Raw genomic sequence first — 18,368 nt, forward strand, 5'->3', positions numbered from 1 at the left:
ACTGTCAGTCCACGACCAGAAAATATATATTAGAAACCATAAAATACATATAATTGAACATTATACTCCCGCTTCAATTATTCACCACATACGTTGCCTTCTAAAGTGGCCGGCAGGTGAAAGGCTAAATGGCTAAAATGGCTCTGAGCACGATGGGACTTAACATCTGAGGTCATCAGTCCCCTACAACTTAGAACTACTTAAACTTAACTAACCTAAGGACATCACACACATCGATGCCCGTGGAAGGATTCGAACCTGCGACCGTAGCGGTCGCGCGGTTCCAGACTGAAGCACCTAGAACCTCTCGGCCACACCCGCCGGCTGGTGAAAGTGCGTAGTAATGGCGTTGCATAGGATATGACCAAGACTAACACTGTTTCTTGTTTTCCACTACTTTTTCGTTAACCAACAAAAAGAAAGCTTTCAATTAATTCAGATGTCATCCTACCGTTTACTTACACTTACTGTGTCCGCCTCGGTAGCGTGGCGCGAATTCGCTCAAAGGGTTAGCTGCCCTCTTTAATAAAAAAAAACTGAGTGAACGGATCAACAAATATCCTGAACGGGTGTCATCAGACATCCGCCCCGAACGAATTCAACGTATTATATAGAACAAAATGAGATAAAAAAAGTGGCCAGTGTGGAAGAATGCTGTGCAACGGGGCTCGGGTTCGATTCCCGGCTGGGTTGGAGGTTTTTTAATATTATCCTTCATGGTTAAGGCCCAAGGGTAGGACACAATTGTGAGCTTAATTTCTTATGTTTCTATTACACCCTTAACTATTTTATTACACTGCAGAGTGGTACACACCTTGTTGTTCCCAGGTGGCTAGGCGACCAGAAAAGCCTGGTAATGGTTGTCGGCTGGTATTAAGTGATATCGAACTTCTCCCATTTTCAGTAATTAGTCACCGATGTTTCTTGAAAGTACATCAATCTGCAGACGATTTTGCAAAGATTTTTCTGTGTAACTTTCTAAGAGCTGATGGGGGGGGGGGGGGGGGGGAGGGGAGGGGGGGATTCCAAATGTATATGGATTACGTTTAAAAGGGCGTATAGTTCATGTAGTTTTACTTAGAAATCACTCAATCAAAAAACTGTGTATTACACGGGATAGTCGACACAAGAATGATATCAGAAGTAGACTGGCGCAGAAGAAGAAAGATAATTTCAGTAAAATAGCTGCACTGGTAGTAGATATTGATATGGGACTGAAATAGTTCTTGAAAGTATACAGCTAGAGCACAGTATAGTTTGGAAGTGAAACTTGAACCATTGAAAATCAAGCCAAGAAGAAACAGATAAAAGTTTAAAAGTGCTATAAATAATAAATGAGGATTGAAATTCTATGGACACTTACCATAAGAAGGAATATTCAGTGGCACACCCGCTACGGCATCCAGAAATAGTTCACGTTGGGTGAAAGAAGAAGTAGGAGGAGGGTGGGTGGGTGGGGGGGGGGGGGGACAGGCCTAGTACATGCAAAACAGAATACAATAGACGTTGGGCGTAACAGGTAGGCTATGCGGACATGAGAAGATGGAGGTAGACGCCAAACCATTCGAAAGACTGGAGAGAGAGAGAAAATTTATCATCTTTGCAAGTAATTCTGCAAACCTTCCAATATTTGCCAGTATTTCACAAAATATTGTTCAAATAAAATTACCCTCCCTACTACCTGAGTAAGTAAAGCTATCGCTATGCTATACACAGCACCGCATACTTGGAGAAAACTGCGTACTATCCAATTAGGTTTTCCGTATTTCGTCCCCGATGGAAGCAAACTGCAGAGAAATTATTATCTATGCGTCTTACTACATATTTGATCCAAACACGTGTCACGCAGAGAGATCAACTATATGAAATTTACTACACAAAATCACATTACGAAATTGTGAAGTATGGTTATGTGAGAAAAGCATTTCTTCTCCTCTGGGGTTTTGCACTGGTCGTCTTAGTGACACGCTTCTGCAGACAATGCTTCGAATTTTCCACCTTAGTCGGAGACAAGGTCGTGATTGTGAAATATTAGTAAAATATTAAAATCTGGCTCAACCACATGAAGTTCGTCATAAAAAAGCATGCTTCATCTTCGGATATCTTGTATCGCATGTTCTGCTGTGTGTTTACACGGGAGCGCCAGGATGATGATCAAGGTCTCCCAGTAAATAAGCAGCAGAATATGGGTTACGTGGTGGTAGTGCCAGCCGATGGAAGAAGACGATTTGAAGAAGGAAACATGCGCGCGTGTTTAACGGTACCAGCAGAATATGAAGAGATGTGAATGTAAAGTATGACAGAGAGTGGTTTGTCTGACGATTTTATTGGCATTTTAGTAATTTTTAAAAGGTGCTTGCATATCTTACCTGAATATGAGAGCCTACATTCGAATCAAGTAGTATGTCTTGTGAACTTGCCGCATAATTTAATATTTTACTACGTTGTCCTCATACAAATCTAGTAACTTGTCTTTGATGGAGTTTGGTCTGCTTCGTCACTTGGACTTCCTAGAAACTGTAGGTTCCTCCCCCCTCCCCCCCTGTGTGGAACTCAATGAATGAGAATGCATCCCTCCCTGGACATCACAGACAACAAGCAGGGTTAATTTTTCATGAAAATAGGTCGGGCTAATATTCAACATTGTAAGTTATTGTCTCGTTCTTGGCAGGGATGGTCGCACATCTTTACATTTATGCCCTTTAACTATACTTGCAGAAACGAAGAAGATTTATTAGTGAATCTTGTGGTCAAACTGCTTTACATTAGGCAGGTCTGCGAATCATAAATAAAAGAGAAACTGAAACACGACGGATTATTAATGGTAGCCAAATATCGTGACGCGTGATAAATGAATCATTGATTTATTTTTAACAGTTCTGAAGAAACAGACACTGGTGATGATCTTGCAGCTGTACTAAATTTACGATTTTTTTTCGCAACTGCGGAATCTTTTTTCCACTAGCTGCGTTAGGTATGAAGATATTACAAGAGAAATTGTACCGTACGAGAAGTCGAACTCAGATTTCCCACTTGGCGTTACGGTATACTACTTTGATTTCTTTAAAGTTTTCCTCATTTATTCATGTTATCCACTTAGATTTTTCACTTTTACGTTTTCTCGCGACTAAGACCGAGAGAGATAATGCCGCGGTTACGTCACTGGACCCGCTACCGGGATGAGTGTCGTTCGTGCCCTGTCCAGCAATCCAGACTCAGGTAACCCGCAGTATTCCTGACACCAATTAGGATGAAAACAGGGACGGTTCCTCTAAACGGGTGTGGCCTGTTTCTTTCACCATTCTTGCCCAAGACAAGAGTGTATTGCGACAATGATAACCTCATCAGTGACGGAACGTATTCCCTGATAATCCTTCTCTACATGAATGAGATTTTATTTCGAGTGCTATAGTGCTTTACTAGAACTCACGCTCCTGGAAGACAAAGGAACTAATTCACCCTATCAATTACAACAGGACTTGCAGCTCAACGTGAAATCCAATCAAGAAGGCCTTTAGCATTTAGGACTATAATTTATAAGAAATCTTCCCTTTACAAGTATTACCACTATTCCCACGGAACTGGCCCCATTCGATCATTCCTACTGAGATTGCCGTACGTCTGGGAGTCGCAGTTGGATCTTAATGCGTCAAAGAAGATCGCAAAGTTCTGTAAATTTTACTGACCTGGTATCTTCACTCCATATAGTGCACCGAAAGTCAAGGTGTCGGATCTTGATCAGGAACTGTTAGCTGAAATGAATTGCTAGTAACTGTGGCTAGGTGTAACCTGGTTGGTAGGTACTCAGAGAGCGCACATGATAAGGTGATGATTGTGGATGGGGACATAAACAGTTACTGTGAGTTGCACAATCAAACACACAACTTTATTTTTCTAAGAACCACTCATTTACACATTGCTTTAAAAGATCACAACTAAACAATACGGTTGAAGGCCTAGTTAAGGAACTTGAGATGCTTTCTGGGCTGAAGGCCCAAAACCACACCAAAAACAAGAAGGGCTGAAGGCCTGGCTTAGAAATAAAAAGCAATTAAAAATACAAGGTAATTTTTTTCCTTTAACAGAAAAAACATGCAATTGAAAACAATTAGTAGCTGAAGACCTACACTACACGTCTGAAGGACAACTATAATTAAAACACATTAATAAACAATTCTTCCAACCAAGAAATTTCTTTTTAAACTTACAACAGAACGGCTGAAAGCCTAATTAAAGAAATATTAACTTATTGCACTGCTGAAGGCCACAAACAAATTTGAAACAACGGCTGGAGGCCTGAACAACAAATCAGACAAACTATTTAAAATAAACCCTTTCCTCCTTATAAAAAATTTTCCTTTAAAGAATACACACAGCTGAAGGCCTTATTAAAAGGGGTTCACATAAATCCTCGGCTGAAGGCCACACATAACACATCGAACAACTAATGGCTTAGGGCCTGGATTACAAACAATTTCATATAGAACGAATTTTAAGGAAAACATTTTTTTCTTTTTTAAAATAAAATCAATCTTCAAAATTTTAATTTAACGTGGATGAAGGCCTTTCTGTAAAATTTAAAAAGAACTGAAATAATACACGGCCGATGGCCTCGCACAATACTTCAAACTAAAATGAAAATCACAATCTAAAACAAACAGATCAAGTGGTGCTCAGAAGTGTTCCAAGGGTCGGCCTGAGACGGTAGCTCAAACATAACGTGAGGTGAGACAGGCAGCCAAGAGTTGAAGTTAAACAATCGGATGGCAACCCAAACTAGGGATGGCCCAAGGACCGACCAACAGTTTAATCAATTCCCTTCCGTCCGACCAATGGCACAATGATGGAAAATTTCGGCCTAGGACGAGGATTACGTCTTCAGAAATTGGCGTTTAAAGAACGGCCCAGGGAGCAACAACCCGCAAATGAAGAAAGAGATGTCACAATAGTTGAGGCTTCATAACAGGTTAACTGATCACTCAACCCAGTGCCCCGGTTCGGTGGGCAATGGACTTCGTAGCTCTCGCAGCTAGCGCTTCGCAATCCAACAGCGCGTGCACGCCACCAGCGGTCCTGGTCTGGCCACGCGCCATGGAGATTTCCTCGCTGCTCCGCCCCAACCGACTGAACCAATCCAGCACGGAGATAGCATTAAATTAACTGCTCAGTCAAAACCACACAAGCTACACACAGTTCCGTGAAACACTTCCACAAGCAACTCGAACAATACTAAAACCAGACTGTGGAACAACAAGGACGAATCACAAGTCGACACACACAGAGAACCCAGAAGCGGTCGGCGACCAAATACATGTCGTCCGATGAGACTACCAACTGAACGACCAACCAAGGTCGTCCCCACTCAAGTCATGTGTGTCGACTACGGTCCGCCGAGTCATGGCTGTCCAACCCTCACTACTGCTCCGTGCCAACCGAACTCCCGACACACGACAAGCCGGAAATACTAGTGGTCGCTCCAAAGATAGTACGACAGTGCTCTTATCGATAAGTGCTGCTGCTGCCAAGCCAGCAACTTAGTGACGCCAGTAAATCGAATAAGAAACGGGACGGCAGTACCGCAAAGACAAGATGTCAACCAATAAACGGCTCGGCTCACTAGGTTATTCAGATTTAGTCAGAGTAATAAGTAACGCAGTCGAAATTTCACAAGGGATGTCAGTTATGTTATTCATGACATTGGCATTGCTCAAAGTAGCAAAACTACAGCGGGTCACAAAGTAGTGCGCTCACAACGATAAATGACCTACAGTTCACATGCAAAAATAATTCATGTATGTTACAAATACACTTTTCATGCACAAACAATAATAAAAAACTTTCCTAATAAGTATTGGCATTGCTTGCAGACTTACGACAACACCCGACTTCACTGCTGTCGGCAAGGCTGGCACACTGCGACTACCACCAGCTCAAATTAGTTCCTTGGGGTATTACTCATGTCAATCCGACAACGCACTACATGATTTGCGCTATTAATAACTTTTCTTTTATTCAAATGTTATTGTCAGATTATTTTTGCAGCCCACTGATCACATAGAACATTATGACCATCGACCTACTATCGATATTAACCCGTCCAGGCGACAGTGGCGTCACCTGGTGAGGAATGACTGCTGGACACGCGCACTGTTCATGTAGCATCAGCGAGAGTGCTGTCCGTAAGTAGGACGGGGAAGGCGCGCGAGCTATCTGAGTTCGACCGACGGCATATCGAGATATCCCGGAGGCTCGGCACGAGCATTTCGGAAACTACACGAGTTGTCGGATGTTCAGGGAATTCTGTGGTGAGTATCTTCAGCACATGGCGAAACCAAGGTGTAATCACGCCCAAACGTCGTAGGGTTGGGCGGCCTTCCACCATTAAAGATGTCGGACTGGTAAAATAGCACAGATGGCGAACTGTAGCGGAAATCACGTCAGACTTTAATGCTGGACAGAGTACAAGACTGCCTGAACACCAGTGCGCCGAAAACTCCTGACGACGAGCCTCCACAGCCGGCGACCCATGCATGTTCCCATGTTAACACGACGACATCGGCAACTACGACTGAAATGGGCAAGTGACAATCGGCACTGGACGTTGGTGCAGTGGTAGAGCATCGCACGGTCTGATGAATCCCGGTACCTTCTTCATCGTGCCGATGGGAGGACGCGAATCCGTCGTCTTCCAGGGGTACAGCTCTTCGACACCTGAACTGCGGGACGGAGAGAAGCTGACGGCGGCTCCATTATACCCTGGAGAACATTCACGGGGTCATCCATGGGTCCAGTGGAGCTCATGCAAGGCACCATGACGGCGAAGGAGTATCGTATACTAGTAGCAGACCACGTATGCTCCTTCATGGCGATCATGTTTCCCAACGGCAGTGGCATTTTTCAAGAAGATAATGTGCCATGTCACAAAGCCGGGAGTGTGATGGAGTGGTTCGAAAAACAGACGCGCATTCCAATTGATGTGGCCCCGCCAGCTCGCCAGATTTGAACCCGATCGAACACATCTGGGATGTGATTGAAAGTGGTATCAAAATTCATTGCCCACCTCTCCGGAAATTACGGGAATTACGAGGGTAATCCCAAAAGTAAGGTCTCCTATTTTTTATAAGTACATAGACCTGTTTATTTCTACAATGGTTTACATCAGTTTACAGCTTGAATATTTAGCTATTTTTCGACATAATCACCATTTCTGTCGAGTCATTTTTGTAGACGCTGTGGCAGTTTTGTATGCCCATGTCATAACAGCTCGCCGCCATGCTCTTCAGAATGTTATGAACCTGTTCTTTCACCTAGTTGTCAGAGCTGAATCGCTAGAACCACAATTAACGCTGACAGGTACTGTGAGACTCTGAAAAAACTCAAACCGCCAATTCAGAACAGAAGAGGAATGTTGACCAAGGGCGTTCACATTCTCCATGACAACGCTCGTCCACACGTCGCTCGGCAAACCGTTGCTCTCCTGCAGCAGTTTCAGTGGAGCATAATCACCCACCCACCGTACAGTCCTGACTTGGCGCCCAGTGACTATCACCCGTTCCCTGGGTTAAAAGAACACTTGACCGGAAAGCATGGGCATACAAAAACTGCCACAGCGTCTACAAAAATGCATCGACAGAAACGGTCATTATGTCGAAAAATAGCTAAATGTTCAAGCTGTAAACTGATGTAAACCATTGTAGAAATAAACAGGTCTATGTACTTATAAAAAATAGGAGACCTTACTTTTGGGATTACCCCCGTAGTTGACTTGTGTGTGCCGATGTGGTGCCAACTCCCTCCGGCGACCTACCAAGGTCTCATTGCTTACATGCCACGACGCGTCCAGGTGACTATCATACATGGTAGGGACTTCAGTGTAATCAAGACACGAAGGAATTAAAGACATTAGATACTAGTGGGCGTGATCTACATCAGCGAGACAAGCTTAAAATTTGTGCCACACCTGGATTCGAACCAGAGTCTCCTGCTTATTAGGCAGATGCGCTGACCACCGGACACAGTGGTCATCATAGCTGAACGGACTACCTTTAGCACGCTTCCCATCAGCCTAATTTCTCAACACACTACTCATGTAGATGCCTACTCATTAGCCTCATTACTCAAAGCAACTCGCTGACCCTCATAAGAGTTCGGGTTTGGTTGTATCGGCATGGAGAGATCATTGCCCGTCGTCACCTTAATTATATATGTGGTCCCTGATCTTTCGGACATGTCTGAAAGGACAGGTATCACATACGTGTTCAGCATAATTGTCACATGGATCCAACTAACACATGCTTTTTGTGTTACGTCTAAAAAAAGGCTGAAGGAACGTGCTGTTCTATGTCACGGTAACACTTGTGTTAGCAGTGTCATCTAACCACACCTATAAAAGTGCTATTTCTGTTCGTCTCTCATTGCGTATTTTCGCCCTTGAGTTTTGTACATCAAGAATTGCTGTTTGCGGCCTTGTTCAACTAATAGAAAGTACTGAGGTTATAAGTCTGAGCGCGCATACCAGATCGAAGTAGCCGAACAGGGCGTAGCGTTGCTCCACCGGTTCCAAGTCAGCTAAATGAAGGAGTTCACGGAACGATGGTGTCGTGTGCGTCCCTTGGTCGCATACACTGATCAATACTTCCTTATAATGCCAGCTGCCTGCTGTAACACGTAAGATGCTGTGAATGACAACAATATAAACATGGATGCAAGAGCCGTAAATGTTACGCATTTCTCACATATACATAGCATTTTCGGACATGTGAGTCGCGTTTAATACTAGAAACGTACATAAGATAAGCCTTGTAGCAGAACCTGTGTCATCTCTGTGTTATAGAAGTAAAAGTCTCGTTACTACATCTCTTCTACCCTCGACTTTTGAATTCAAAAGAATTTGGTAATATTTATTCGCCAACATCTCTTACAATATTACTCTGCAGCACGATTTTTCACATGGATCCAGCCAACACATGCTTTTTGTGACAAAGATATTACACCCAAACAAAGGACTGAAGGAGCGTACTGTTCTACACTACTGGCCATTAAAATTGCTACACCGAGAAGAAATGCAGATGATAAACGGGTATTCATTGGACAAATATATTATACTAGAACTGACATGTGATAACATTTTCACGCAATTTGGGTGCATAGATCCTGAGAAATCAGTACCCAGAACAACCACCTCTCGCCGTAATAACGGCCTTGATACGCCTGGGTACTGAGTCAAACAGAGCTTGGATGGAGTGTACAGGTACAGCTGCCCATGAAGCGTCAACACGATTCCACAGTTCATCAAGAGTAGTGACTGGCGTATTGTGACGTGCCAGTTGCCCGGCCACCATTGACCAGACGTTTTCAATTGGTGAGAGATCTGGAGAACGTGCTGGCCAGGGCAGCAGTCGAACATTTTCTGTATCCAGAAAAGCCCGTACAGGACATGCAACATGCGGTCATGCATTATCCTGCTGAAAGGTAGGGTTGCGCAGGGATCGAATGAAGGGTAGAGCCACGGGTCGTAACACATCTGAAATGTAACGTCCACTGTTCAAAGTGCCGTCAATGCGAACAAGAGGTGACCGAGACGTGTAACCAGTGGCACCCCATACCATCACGCTGGGTGATACGCCAGTATGGCGATGACGCATACACGCTTCCAATGTGCGTTCCTCGCGATGTCGCCAAAGACGGGTGCGACCATCATAATGTTGTAAACAGAACCTGGATTCATCCGAAAAAATGACTTTTTGCCATGCGTGCACCAAGGTTCGTCGTCGAGTACACCATCGCAGGCGCTCCTGTCAGTGATGCAGCGTCAAGGGTAACCGCGGCCACGGTCTCCGAGCTAATAGTCCATGCTGTTGCAAACGTCGTCGAACTGTTCGTGCAGATGGTTGTTGTCTTGAAAATGTCCCCATCTGTTGACTCGGGGATCGAGACGTGGCTGCACGATCCGTTACAGCCATGCGGATAAGATGCCTGTCATCGCGACACTAGTGATACGAGGCCGTTGGAATTCAGCACGGCGTTCCGTATTACCCTCCTGAAACCATCCATTTCATGTTCTGCTAACAGTCATTGGATCTCGACCAACGCCAGCAGCAATGTCGCGATACGATAAACCGCAATCGCGATAGGCTACAATCCCAACTTTATCAAAGTCGGAAACGTGATGGTACGCATTTCTCCTCCTTACACGAGGCATCACTACAACGTTTCTTCCCGCAACGTCGGTCAACTGCTGTTTGTGTATGAGAAATTGGTTGGAAACTTTCCTCATGTCAGCACGTTGTAAGTGTCGCCACCGGCGCCAACCTTGTGTGAATGCTCTGAAAAGCTAATCATTTGCATATCACAGCATCTTCAGCCTGTCGGTTAAATTTCGCGTCTGTAGCACATCATCTTCGTGGTGTAGCAATTTTAATGGCCGGTGGTGCGTGTGCGTGCCTCTTCTTTCGGATATATCCGAAAGGACAGATATCACATACGTATTCAGCATAACTGTCACATGGATCCAGCTAACACATGCTTTTTGTGTTACGTCTAAAAAAAGACTGAAGGAACGTGCTGTTCTATGTCACGGTAACACTTGTGTTACTAGTGTCGTCTAATCACACCCATAAAAGTGTTATTTCTGTTCGTGTCTCATTGTGTATTTTTGCCATTGAGTTTTGTACATCAAAAATTGCAGTTTGCGGCCTTGTTCAACTAATTAAAAGTACCGAGGTTGTAAGTCTGAGCGCTCGTACCAGATCCCAGTAGCCAAACAGGGCGTAGCCTTGCTCCACTAGTTCCACGTCAGCTAAATGAAGGAGTTTACCGAAGGATGGTGTCGTGTGCATTCCTTGGTCGCATACACTGATCAATACTTCCTTATAATGCCAGCTGTGTACTGTAACACGTACGATGCTCTGAATGACAACAATATAAACATGGATGCAATAGCCATAAATGTTACGCATTTCTCACGTATACGTAGCATTTTCGGACATATGAGTTGCGTTTAATACTACAAAAGTACATAAGATAAGCCTTGTAGCAGAACCTGTCATCTCTGTGTTATAGAATTAAAGACTCGTTGCTCCATCTCATCTACCCTCGACTTTTGAATTCAAAAGGATTTGGTAATATTTTTTTGGGCAACATCTCTTCCAATATTACTCTGCAGCACGATTTTTCACATGGACCCAGCCAACACATGCTTTTTGTGCCAAAGATGTTACACCTAAACAAAGGACTGAAGGAGCGTACTGTTCTACACTACTGGCCATTAAAATTGCTACACCAAGAAGAAATGCAGATGATAAACGGGTATTCATTGGACAAATAAATTATACTAGAACTGACATGTGATAACATTTTCACGCAATTTGGGTGCATAGATCCTGAGAAATCAGTACCCAGAACAACCACCTCTAGCCGTAATAACAGTTTGATACGCCTGGGCATTGAGTCAAACAGAGCTTGGATGGAGTGTACAGGTACAGCTGCCCATGCAGCTTCAACACGATACCGCAGTTCATCAAGAGCAGTGACTGGTGTATTGTGACGAGCCAGTTGCTCGGCCACCATTGACCAGACGTTTTCAATTGGTGAGAGATCTGGAGAATGTGTTGGCCAGGGCAGCAGTCGAACATTTTCTGTATCCAGAAAAGCCCGTACAGGACCTGCAACATGCGGTCGTGCCTTACCCTGCTGAAATGTAGGGTTTCGCAGGGATCGAATGAAGGGTAGAGCCACGGGTCGTAACACCGCTGAAATATAGCGTCCACTGTTCAAAGTGTCGTCAATGCGAACAAGAGCTGATCGAGACATGTAACCAATGGCACCCCATACCATCACGCCGGGTGATACACCAGTATGGCGATGACGAATACACTCTTCCAATGTGCGATCACCGCGATGTCGCCAAACACGGATGCGACCATCATGATGCTGTAAACAGAACCTGGATTCATCCGAAAAAATGACTTTTTGCCATTCGTGCACCCAGGTTCGTCGTTGAGTACACCATCGCAGACGCTCCTGTCTGTGAAGCAGCGTCGGTTTAATTTCGCGTCTGTAGCACTCATCTTCGTGGTGTAGCAATTTTAATGGCCAGTAGTGTATATCAAGATAACACTTGTATTTGCAGTGTCAGCTGACCACACCCATGATTTGTGATTTAAATATATAAATAAATAAAACTAAAAATAAAACACGTCTGGGGAGTGACAAAACTGAAGAGGAAGAAAATGACCCGACAAACGACATTTTAAAGCAGTTGCTTAATAGCTGATGTGGCCTGTTGCAGGTGCTTTCCTGGTGCCGTACTGCGTGATGTTGTTCGTGGGCGGCATCCCGCTGTTCTACATGGAGCTGGCACTGGGGCAGTTCCACCGCAAGGGCGCCATCACCTGCTGGGGGCGCATCGTGCCGCTGCTCAAAGGTACGTCACGTCCCCACCACGTCCGGCTCCTTTTAAACCCTTAAGACTGTTGACGAAGTGAGACACGACGTCAGGTAACATTAAGCTGTAATACTAACAAGTAGCCCTTACTGGGCTGTACGCTAAAAAGTCTCATGAAGATGAAAAATAAGTGATGTACAGCTTTAGTACACTCTTGTCGAAAAATACAGGCCAAACTCGAACTTCAGCACAAAATTTCGAAGGCTGTTACGAGAAACAGTGGGGCAACGGTCTTGCCGGAATGGATACATCGGTTCCCGTGAGATCACCGAAGTTAAGCGCTGTCGGGTGTGGTCGGCACTTGGATGGGTGACCATCCAGGCTGCCATGCACTGTTGCCATTTTTCGAGGTGCACTCAGCCTCGAGATGCCAATTGAGGAGCTACTCGACCGAATAGTAGCGGCTTCGGTCAAGAATACCATCATAACGACCGGGAGAGCGGTGTGCTGACCACACGCCCCTCCTATCCGCAGCCTCCACTGAGGATGACATGGCGGTCGGATGGTCCCGGTAGGCCGCTCGTGGCCTGAAGACGGAGTGATAACCTCCTCAGTCCCGAGCTTACAAGGCAATGATCCAAATCTCCTCAGTCCCGAGCTTACAAGGAAATGATCCAATTCGACATGTCGAAACCCACTGTGAAATTTTTCACACAGGAAGAATACGCAGAAAAAAATGCGCTGTCATAGGCACACTGCAAGTACTTTTTAAAAAAATTTACTCATTTTTGGCGCACAAAAACTGCTTATAAGGACGATTTGTACAGCCCTTCCTGCCTAGGGCGTAATTGGCGAATAAGCAGACGCAGCCGTAACATGAGAATGTAGCACCGCGTAGCGCGGAGTCTGAAGTGCGCATGGGTGAATTTTTAGCACTGAAACCACACTTAACCCGTCTCAAATCATTATTTTTTTTAATAACTGCAGTTCATATCGACAGCTAAATTGTTGCAGATGTAATTGTCTCACAAGTGACAAACAGAAGAAAGAAAATCAAGACAGTTACATTACAGACGACTTTCATCAATCGGGACTTTAATTTGTTGACATTAAGTATTTTATAACGATTCCTGCAGCAGTGTTCTTACGACAATTTTTCAATAATGCAAGTTTTGCTAACAATGAAACAGTTCCTTTTTTGTACCCTATAATTATCACAAAATTGCAACGTGTCTATTGGGGGACAAAAAGAAATATTTTCCTTACACCAAGCACAAAATATTAATGCACTCAGGCACTTCACAGTAATTACTAGTCTTATTTATACAGAATTGGAATGGAGTAAGAAATGGTCGTGGCTGTCATTCTGCATATTGTGCTGCGTACCAGGTGTATTTGATCAAATTCGTTAAATGTGGTGATGCAAACTGACAAAGCACAAAGGACTGAATTTTAACAAAACTGTTCATCTGATAAACCTGAAATGACAAAGAGATATTGGAAATTATATTGTGTGACAATTTTCTGAAAAATGCTTTATACTGTTGAAAACATTTTTTACCGAGAGGCTGAATCAGGATATTAGTTCCGGGTCGAATTCGAATTGTATTAACAGTGTTTGCGCCGTTCTCCTCGAATGAAACACTGAAAATTACTCTCTTACATTTTTCCAAATTTTGTAACATTGTTTGCAAGATTTTTGCTAGTAAACTGCCCTTTTTTTAATTTTAGTCCTAATTTGCCTTGATGTTCCTGAAGACAAAGACAAAGTTGCGGAAGCAGTAATCTACTGTTACTTATCACCGAAAGTGCTGTATTCGAATGTGTCATAGCTTTCACCGACTGCACAAGCGACTCTCTTTTTTTCCGCTCGAAATGATAAACTGCGGTGTGCACGAAACTGGACTGATTGGCTTTATATGCATATTTTAGGAGATAACAAGAAGCTTCATCTTTACGTCAGCTACGAATTTCTCTATAGTGTTATCTATTAATGACATCTCCTCTGCAAGTTTACTTGAGGTAAACTGCGTAATTTTGCGACTTGCTTTTCCATATAATTTCCTGAATATGTCTAACGATGTCGAAGAAGCCTGGTAATCAGCTACGTTCATTTCAAGTATAGTTCAGAGCGCCCAGTCTCGTAGATCTCCCTTGGTAACAGTGCACTGTAGTTGTAAATCTATTGAGCAGTGTTTCTTTCAGACACTTTCGAGTTTTATTTTGACGCATATTTTGTACTTCGTGTAAGTCTTTCTTCATTCATATACTGATGTTCAGATATTACGGAAGAAAACCTACTTTGCACATTACCTAAGTTTAAGCGTTTTCTCCCACTTCGTCTAACCAAAAGATATGCAGCGTTTGCTTTGTCACATGTTTTCTTTGGCCTTGGAAGGTAGTCTGTTATCGTTGTGGACGTTAATCAGCGCAACAATCATTGTACGAATTGCAGTTCACGGAATCGCCTGAGTTATTTCTTGTTTTTTTTTCCCCCTAAAACTCGAATTTCCACAATTTCTAACGAAATGTCGACATTCTTCGAATGAATGTCCAAGAAATTAACCAATAAATAACATATGTATGTCTTCAGGAGAAGTAGATGATTTCATCTGCACACCACATTCTTCATATTTCATCTTTGCAAAGTTAAAAACATTAATTGGATTCTACATTTTTGTGAAACTCTGGAACTGCACAAAGACACATGCTATTAGCAATCACTGTTATTTGTTATGTTATTTTAAATGAGTTGCACATTCGAGCTGATAGTAACTCTGAACAATTGTGTCAGGGAAACTGTCAATGGAAAGTGAAATTCGCGTTACAAATTAAGATCCCGTTGTACCGTGTTATTTGCATACCGATGTGTCATCGACCAAGGATATGTGCCTGCCGTGTTGCGCATGCACTGTATACTACAGCTACTATAGGGATGTACATTTCTCGCTTAGCGAACTACGAATTTGGCAGTTTTAAAAATTCTTTGAAAAATACTTGCTGTATGTCTTAGCAGCTAAAATTTTGACATTGTGTTCCTTTCGGTGCATTCTTCCCTACAAAAGATTTCGGGGCAGGTTTCAACATGTTGGACTGGACCATTCTCTTGTTAGATTTCATGACTGAAAAGTCCATTGCTCTGGGTCAAAATGAGATTCAAATAACTAAATATAAAATGGGTGTGATACACTAAAATTTTAGAACGTGTTCTATATGGATACTATTTCTGTTAGAAAAGCCGGCTGTAGTGGCCGAGCGGTTCTAGGCACTTCAGTGCGGAACCACGCTGCTGCTACGGTTGCAGGTTCGAATCCTGCCTTGGGCATGGATGTGTGTGATGTCCTTAGGTTAGTTAGGTTTAAGTAGTTCTAAGTCTAGAGGTCTGATGACCTCAGATGTTAAGTCCCATAGTGCTCAGAGCCATTTGAACCATTTTTTATGTTAGAAAATAACTGAAATAGTGCAATATTCAGGAAACCTCCACCCCAGTGGAAACACGAGAGCTTTTCATCACTAGCACACTCTGGGAAACTCTACATTTACATGTACTCAGAAAAAAAAATTAAATAAAAAAATATGAATACAGTGCCACTTGACTGTGAAAGTATGGGTCGTGTAGTCCCACCATTTCAGCGACAAAACTATGTCGCTGTAATGTTGGGATGAAATAAGCAATCATTTATTCCATAATGTACGGCACTGTTTCTCACGGCCGTGTCTCAACACATTGGTGTGTCACGAGAATTTTAATGTCCTCTAACCTTCTGCAGATAAAATATCTAGAACATAAAAAATTTATCGCCAAATCGTTTCTTGGAGTAGCCCAGTTTGCAAGAAATCGCCCGTCATTATACGTGATTACACGCATAATAGCAATAAATGTATTGCGTGTACTTTATGTGCGTGGTTTTTAGCATCTAGAAAACAGTCACATGCAGGTGTGTCGTGAAAGTGTGAAACGTACGTTGGTGAGCCCCAAAGGAAAGAAAGGTCGAGGGACGCGAGTGTAGGGTTTATTAAATATTACTGCATGTTCTAAACACATTCTAGTCCAAAATTACTAAAGATAAAAAGAAATTATATTTATTTCTGGCATACGTGCCGACACTGCGATAAACAGCTTTTTTAAGCACATGCTGCCGCCTACTGGGAATATGCAGAAACCAAAACAGGTAATGCACTAAAATCACATAGTGTAATGTACAGCTAGAGTCAGAACACCGTGTTTGGTTTATTCTCTGAGCTAGGAAAAAATAAAATTTGGATGCAGCAGTTACATCGTCAATTCAAAAAGTTTCGAGACTGATTTTATTCCTGCCGTATAAGTGGCGTCAGCGCAGTAACATGACAGCTTCAACCAAGAACAGTAAGCAACAGATGTGCATTCCACCAGTCACTTGTAAGTAGTGGACTTGCGACCGTTTGTTGTATCACAAATCGCATGGAGCAATGTTCTAAACATCTCTAAATCAAGTGTTCAAGACATTCTGCTGAATGATATTATGAAGAAAAGAAAAAGTGTTTGCTAAGTTCGTCGTGCACATCTTGACTGCCGAATAAAAGCAACGACGCATGGACGCCTGCCGCAAATTGATTGAAACGCAAAACGCAGACAAATATTTTCTGGGAAACATCATCACGGTTGACGATACTTGTTTTTATCAGTGCGAACTTACCACAAAACGACAAAGTACAGAAAAATGGGTCTCTGATCTTTCGCCAAGGCCAAAGGTGTTAATATGACGCTTGAGTTGAACTACATCCCAAACAGAGACTTTTCTGAAGTTTCACATAGCAATATGAACGTTCTGTGCTCTGTATTCAAGTAAGGGTAGACGATTTGGAACACATGAAGCATTAAACCTATTATAACTTTCATCAATTTTTTATGAATCCAGTCTGGAAACTTTTTGGACTGAGGAGGATAAGGGGCCTGTGGTCTCTGGTAATAATGTAATAATTTATTCGGTTTTTTACTCTATTTACCTTCATTTCAGTGAAAATACCTTTACAAAATGCCCTGTGTCTGTAATATGCATTTACCAAAACCTACAACACAAAATACAGGGAAATGCAACAACGCTTAGACGCAAATGTACGCACTGCTGGGAGCAACTCAGCATAGCTTCGTCGTGCCATTCTTCCACTGCATTCAGTTCAACTCTTCACCAGCAAACCTACACAAACATCCCTGTATCATTGTTAACGCACAACTAACACCGCCTGGAAAACCAAACGGAGAGAGATTCCGCAAAAAAAAAAACAACGAAATTTTGTCAGTGGAGCGGGGGTTCATTCTGTATAGCCGAATCAGGAAAACTGGGATATGGATGCAGAAAAGAAATGAAAGCAATAGGTATTGGTATCGGCACAAGAATACGACGTCTAACAATTTCGTGACAAAGTTCGCGTTTGTGTCCTGAAGGTCATGTTGTTAAACGGCGAGCGTAATCTTGATAACAGCATACCTAAATTTCAGTCTTCTGCTCACAGTAAGAGAACTGTTTCCAGAATGAGATTTTCACTCTGCAGCGGAGTGTGCGCTGATATGAATAATAATGTAATAATGTAATAATTTATTCGGTTTTTTACTCTATTTACCTTCATTTCAGTGAAAATACCTTTACAAAATGCCCTGTGTCTGTAATATGCATTTACCAAAACCTACAACACAAAATACAGGGAAATATCAGCGCACACTCCGCTGCAGAGTGAAAATCTCATTCTGGAAACATCCTCCAGGCTGTGGCAAAGCCATGTCTCCGCAATATCCTTTCTTTCAGGAGTGCTAGTTCTGCAAGGTTCGCAGGAGAGCTTCTGTAAAGTTCGGAAGGTAGGAGACGAGGTACTGGCAGAAGTAAAGCTGTGAGTACCGGGCGTGAGTCGTGCTTCGGTAGCTCAGTTGGTAGAGCACTTGCCCGCGAAAGGCAAAGGTCCCGAGTTCGAGTCTCGGTCGGGCACACAGTTTTAATCTGCCAGGAAG

General features: G+C 43.1%; 1 protein-coding gene across 2 annotated transcripts in view; it reads left to right on the forward strand.

Annotated features, from left to right (window-relative positions):
• The window catches only part of LOC126416224 (sodium-dependent dopamine transporter), a 558,982-nt gene that overhangs the window by 364,895 nt on the left and 175,719 nt on the right, over positions 1-18,368 (forward strand). For both annotated transcript variants that reach the window (XM_050083832.1, XM_050083839.1), the window contains exon 3: positions 12,290-12,424. In XM_050083832.1, the coding sequence (XP_049939789.1) occupies positions 12,290-12,424 (135 nt within the window). The remainder of the gene's footprint in view (positions 1-12,289; positions 12,425-18,368) is intronic.

This window comes from Schistocerca serialis, chromosome 1, assembly GCF_023864345.2.
Source record: "Schistocerca serialis cubense isolate TAMUIC-IGC-003099 chromosome 1, iqSchSeri2.2, whole genome shotgun sequence".
NCBI lineage: Eukaryota > Metazoa > Arthropoda > Insecta > Orthoptera > Acrididae > Schistocerca > Schistocerca serialis.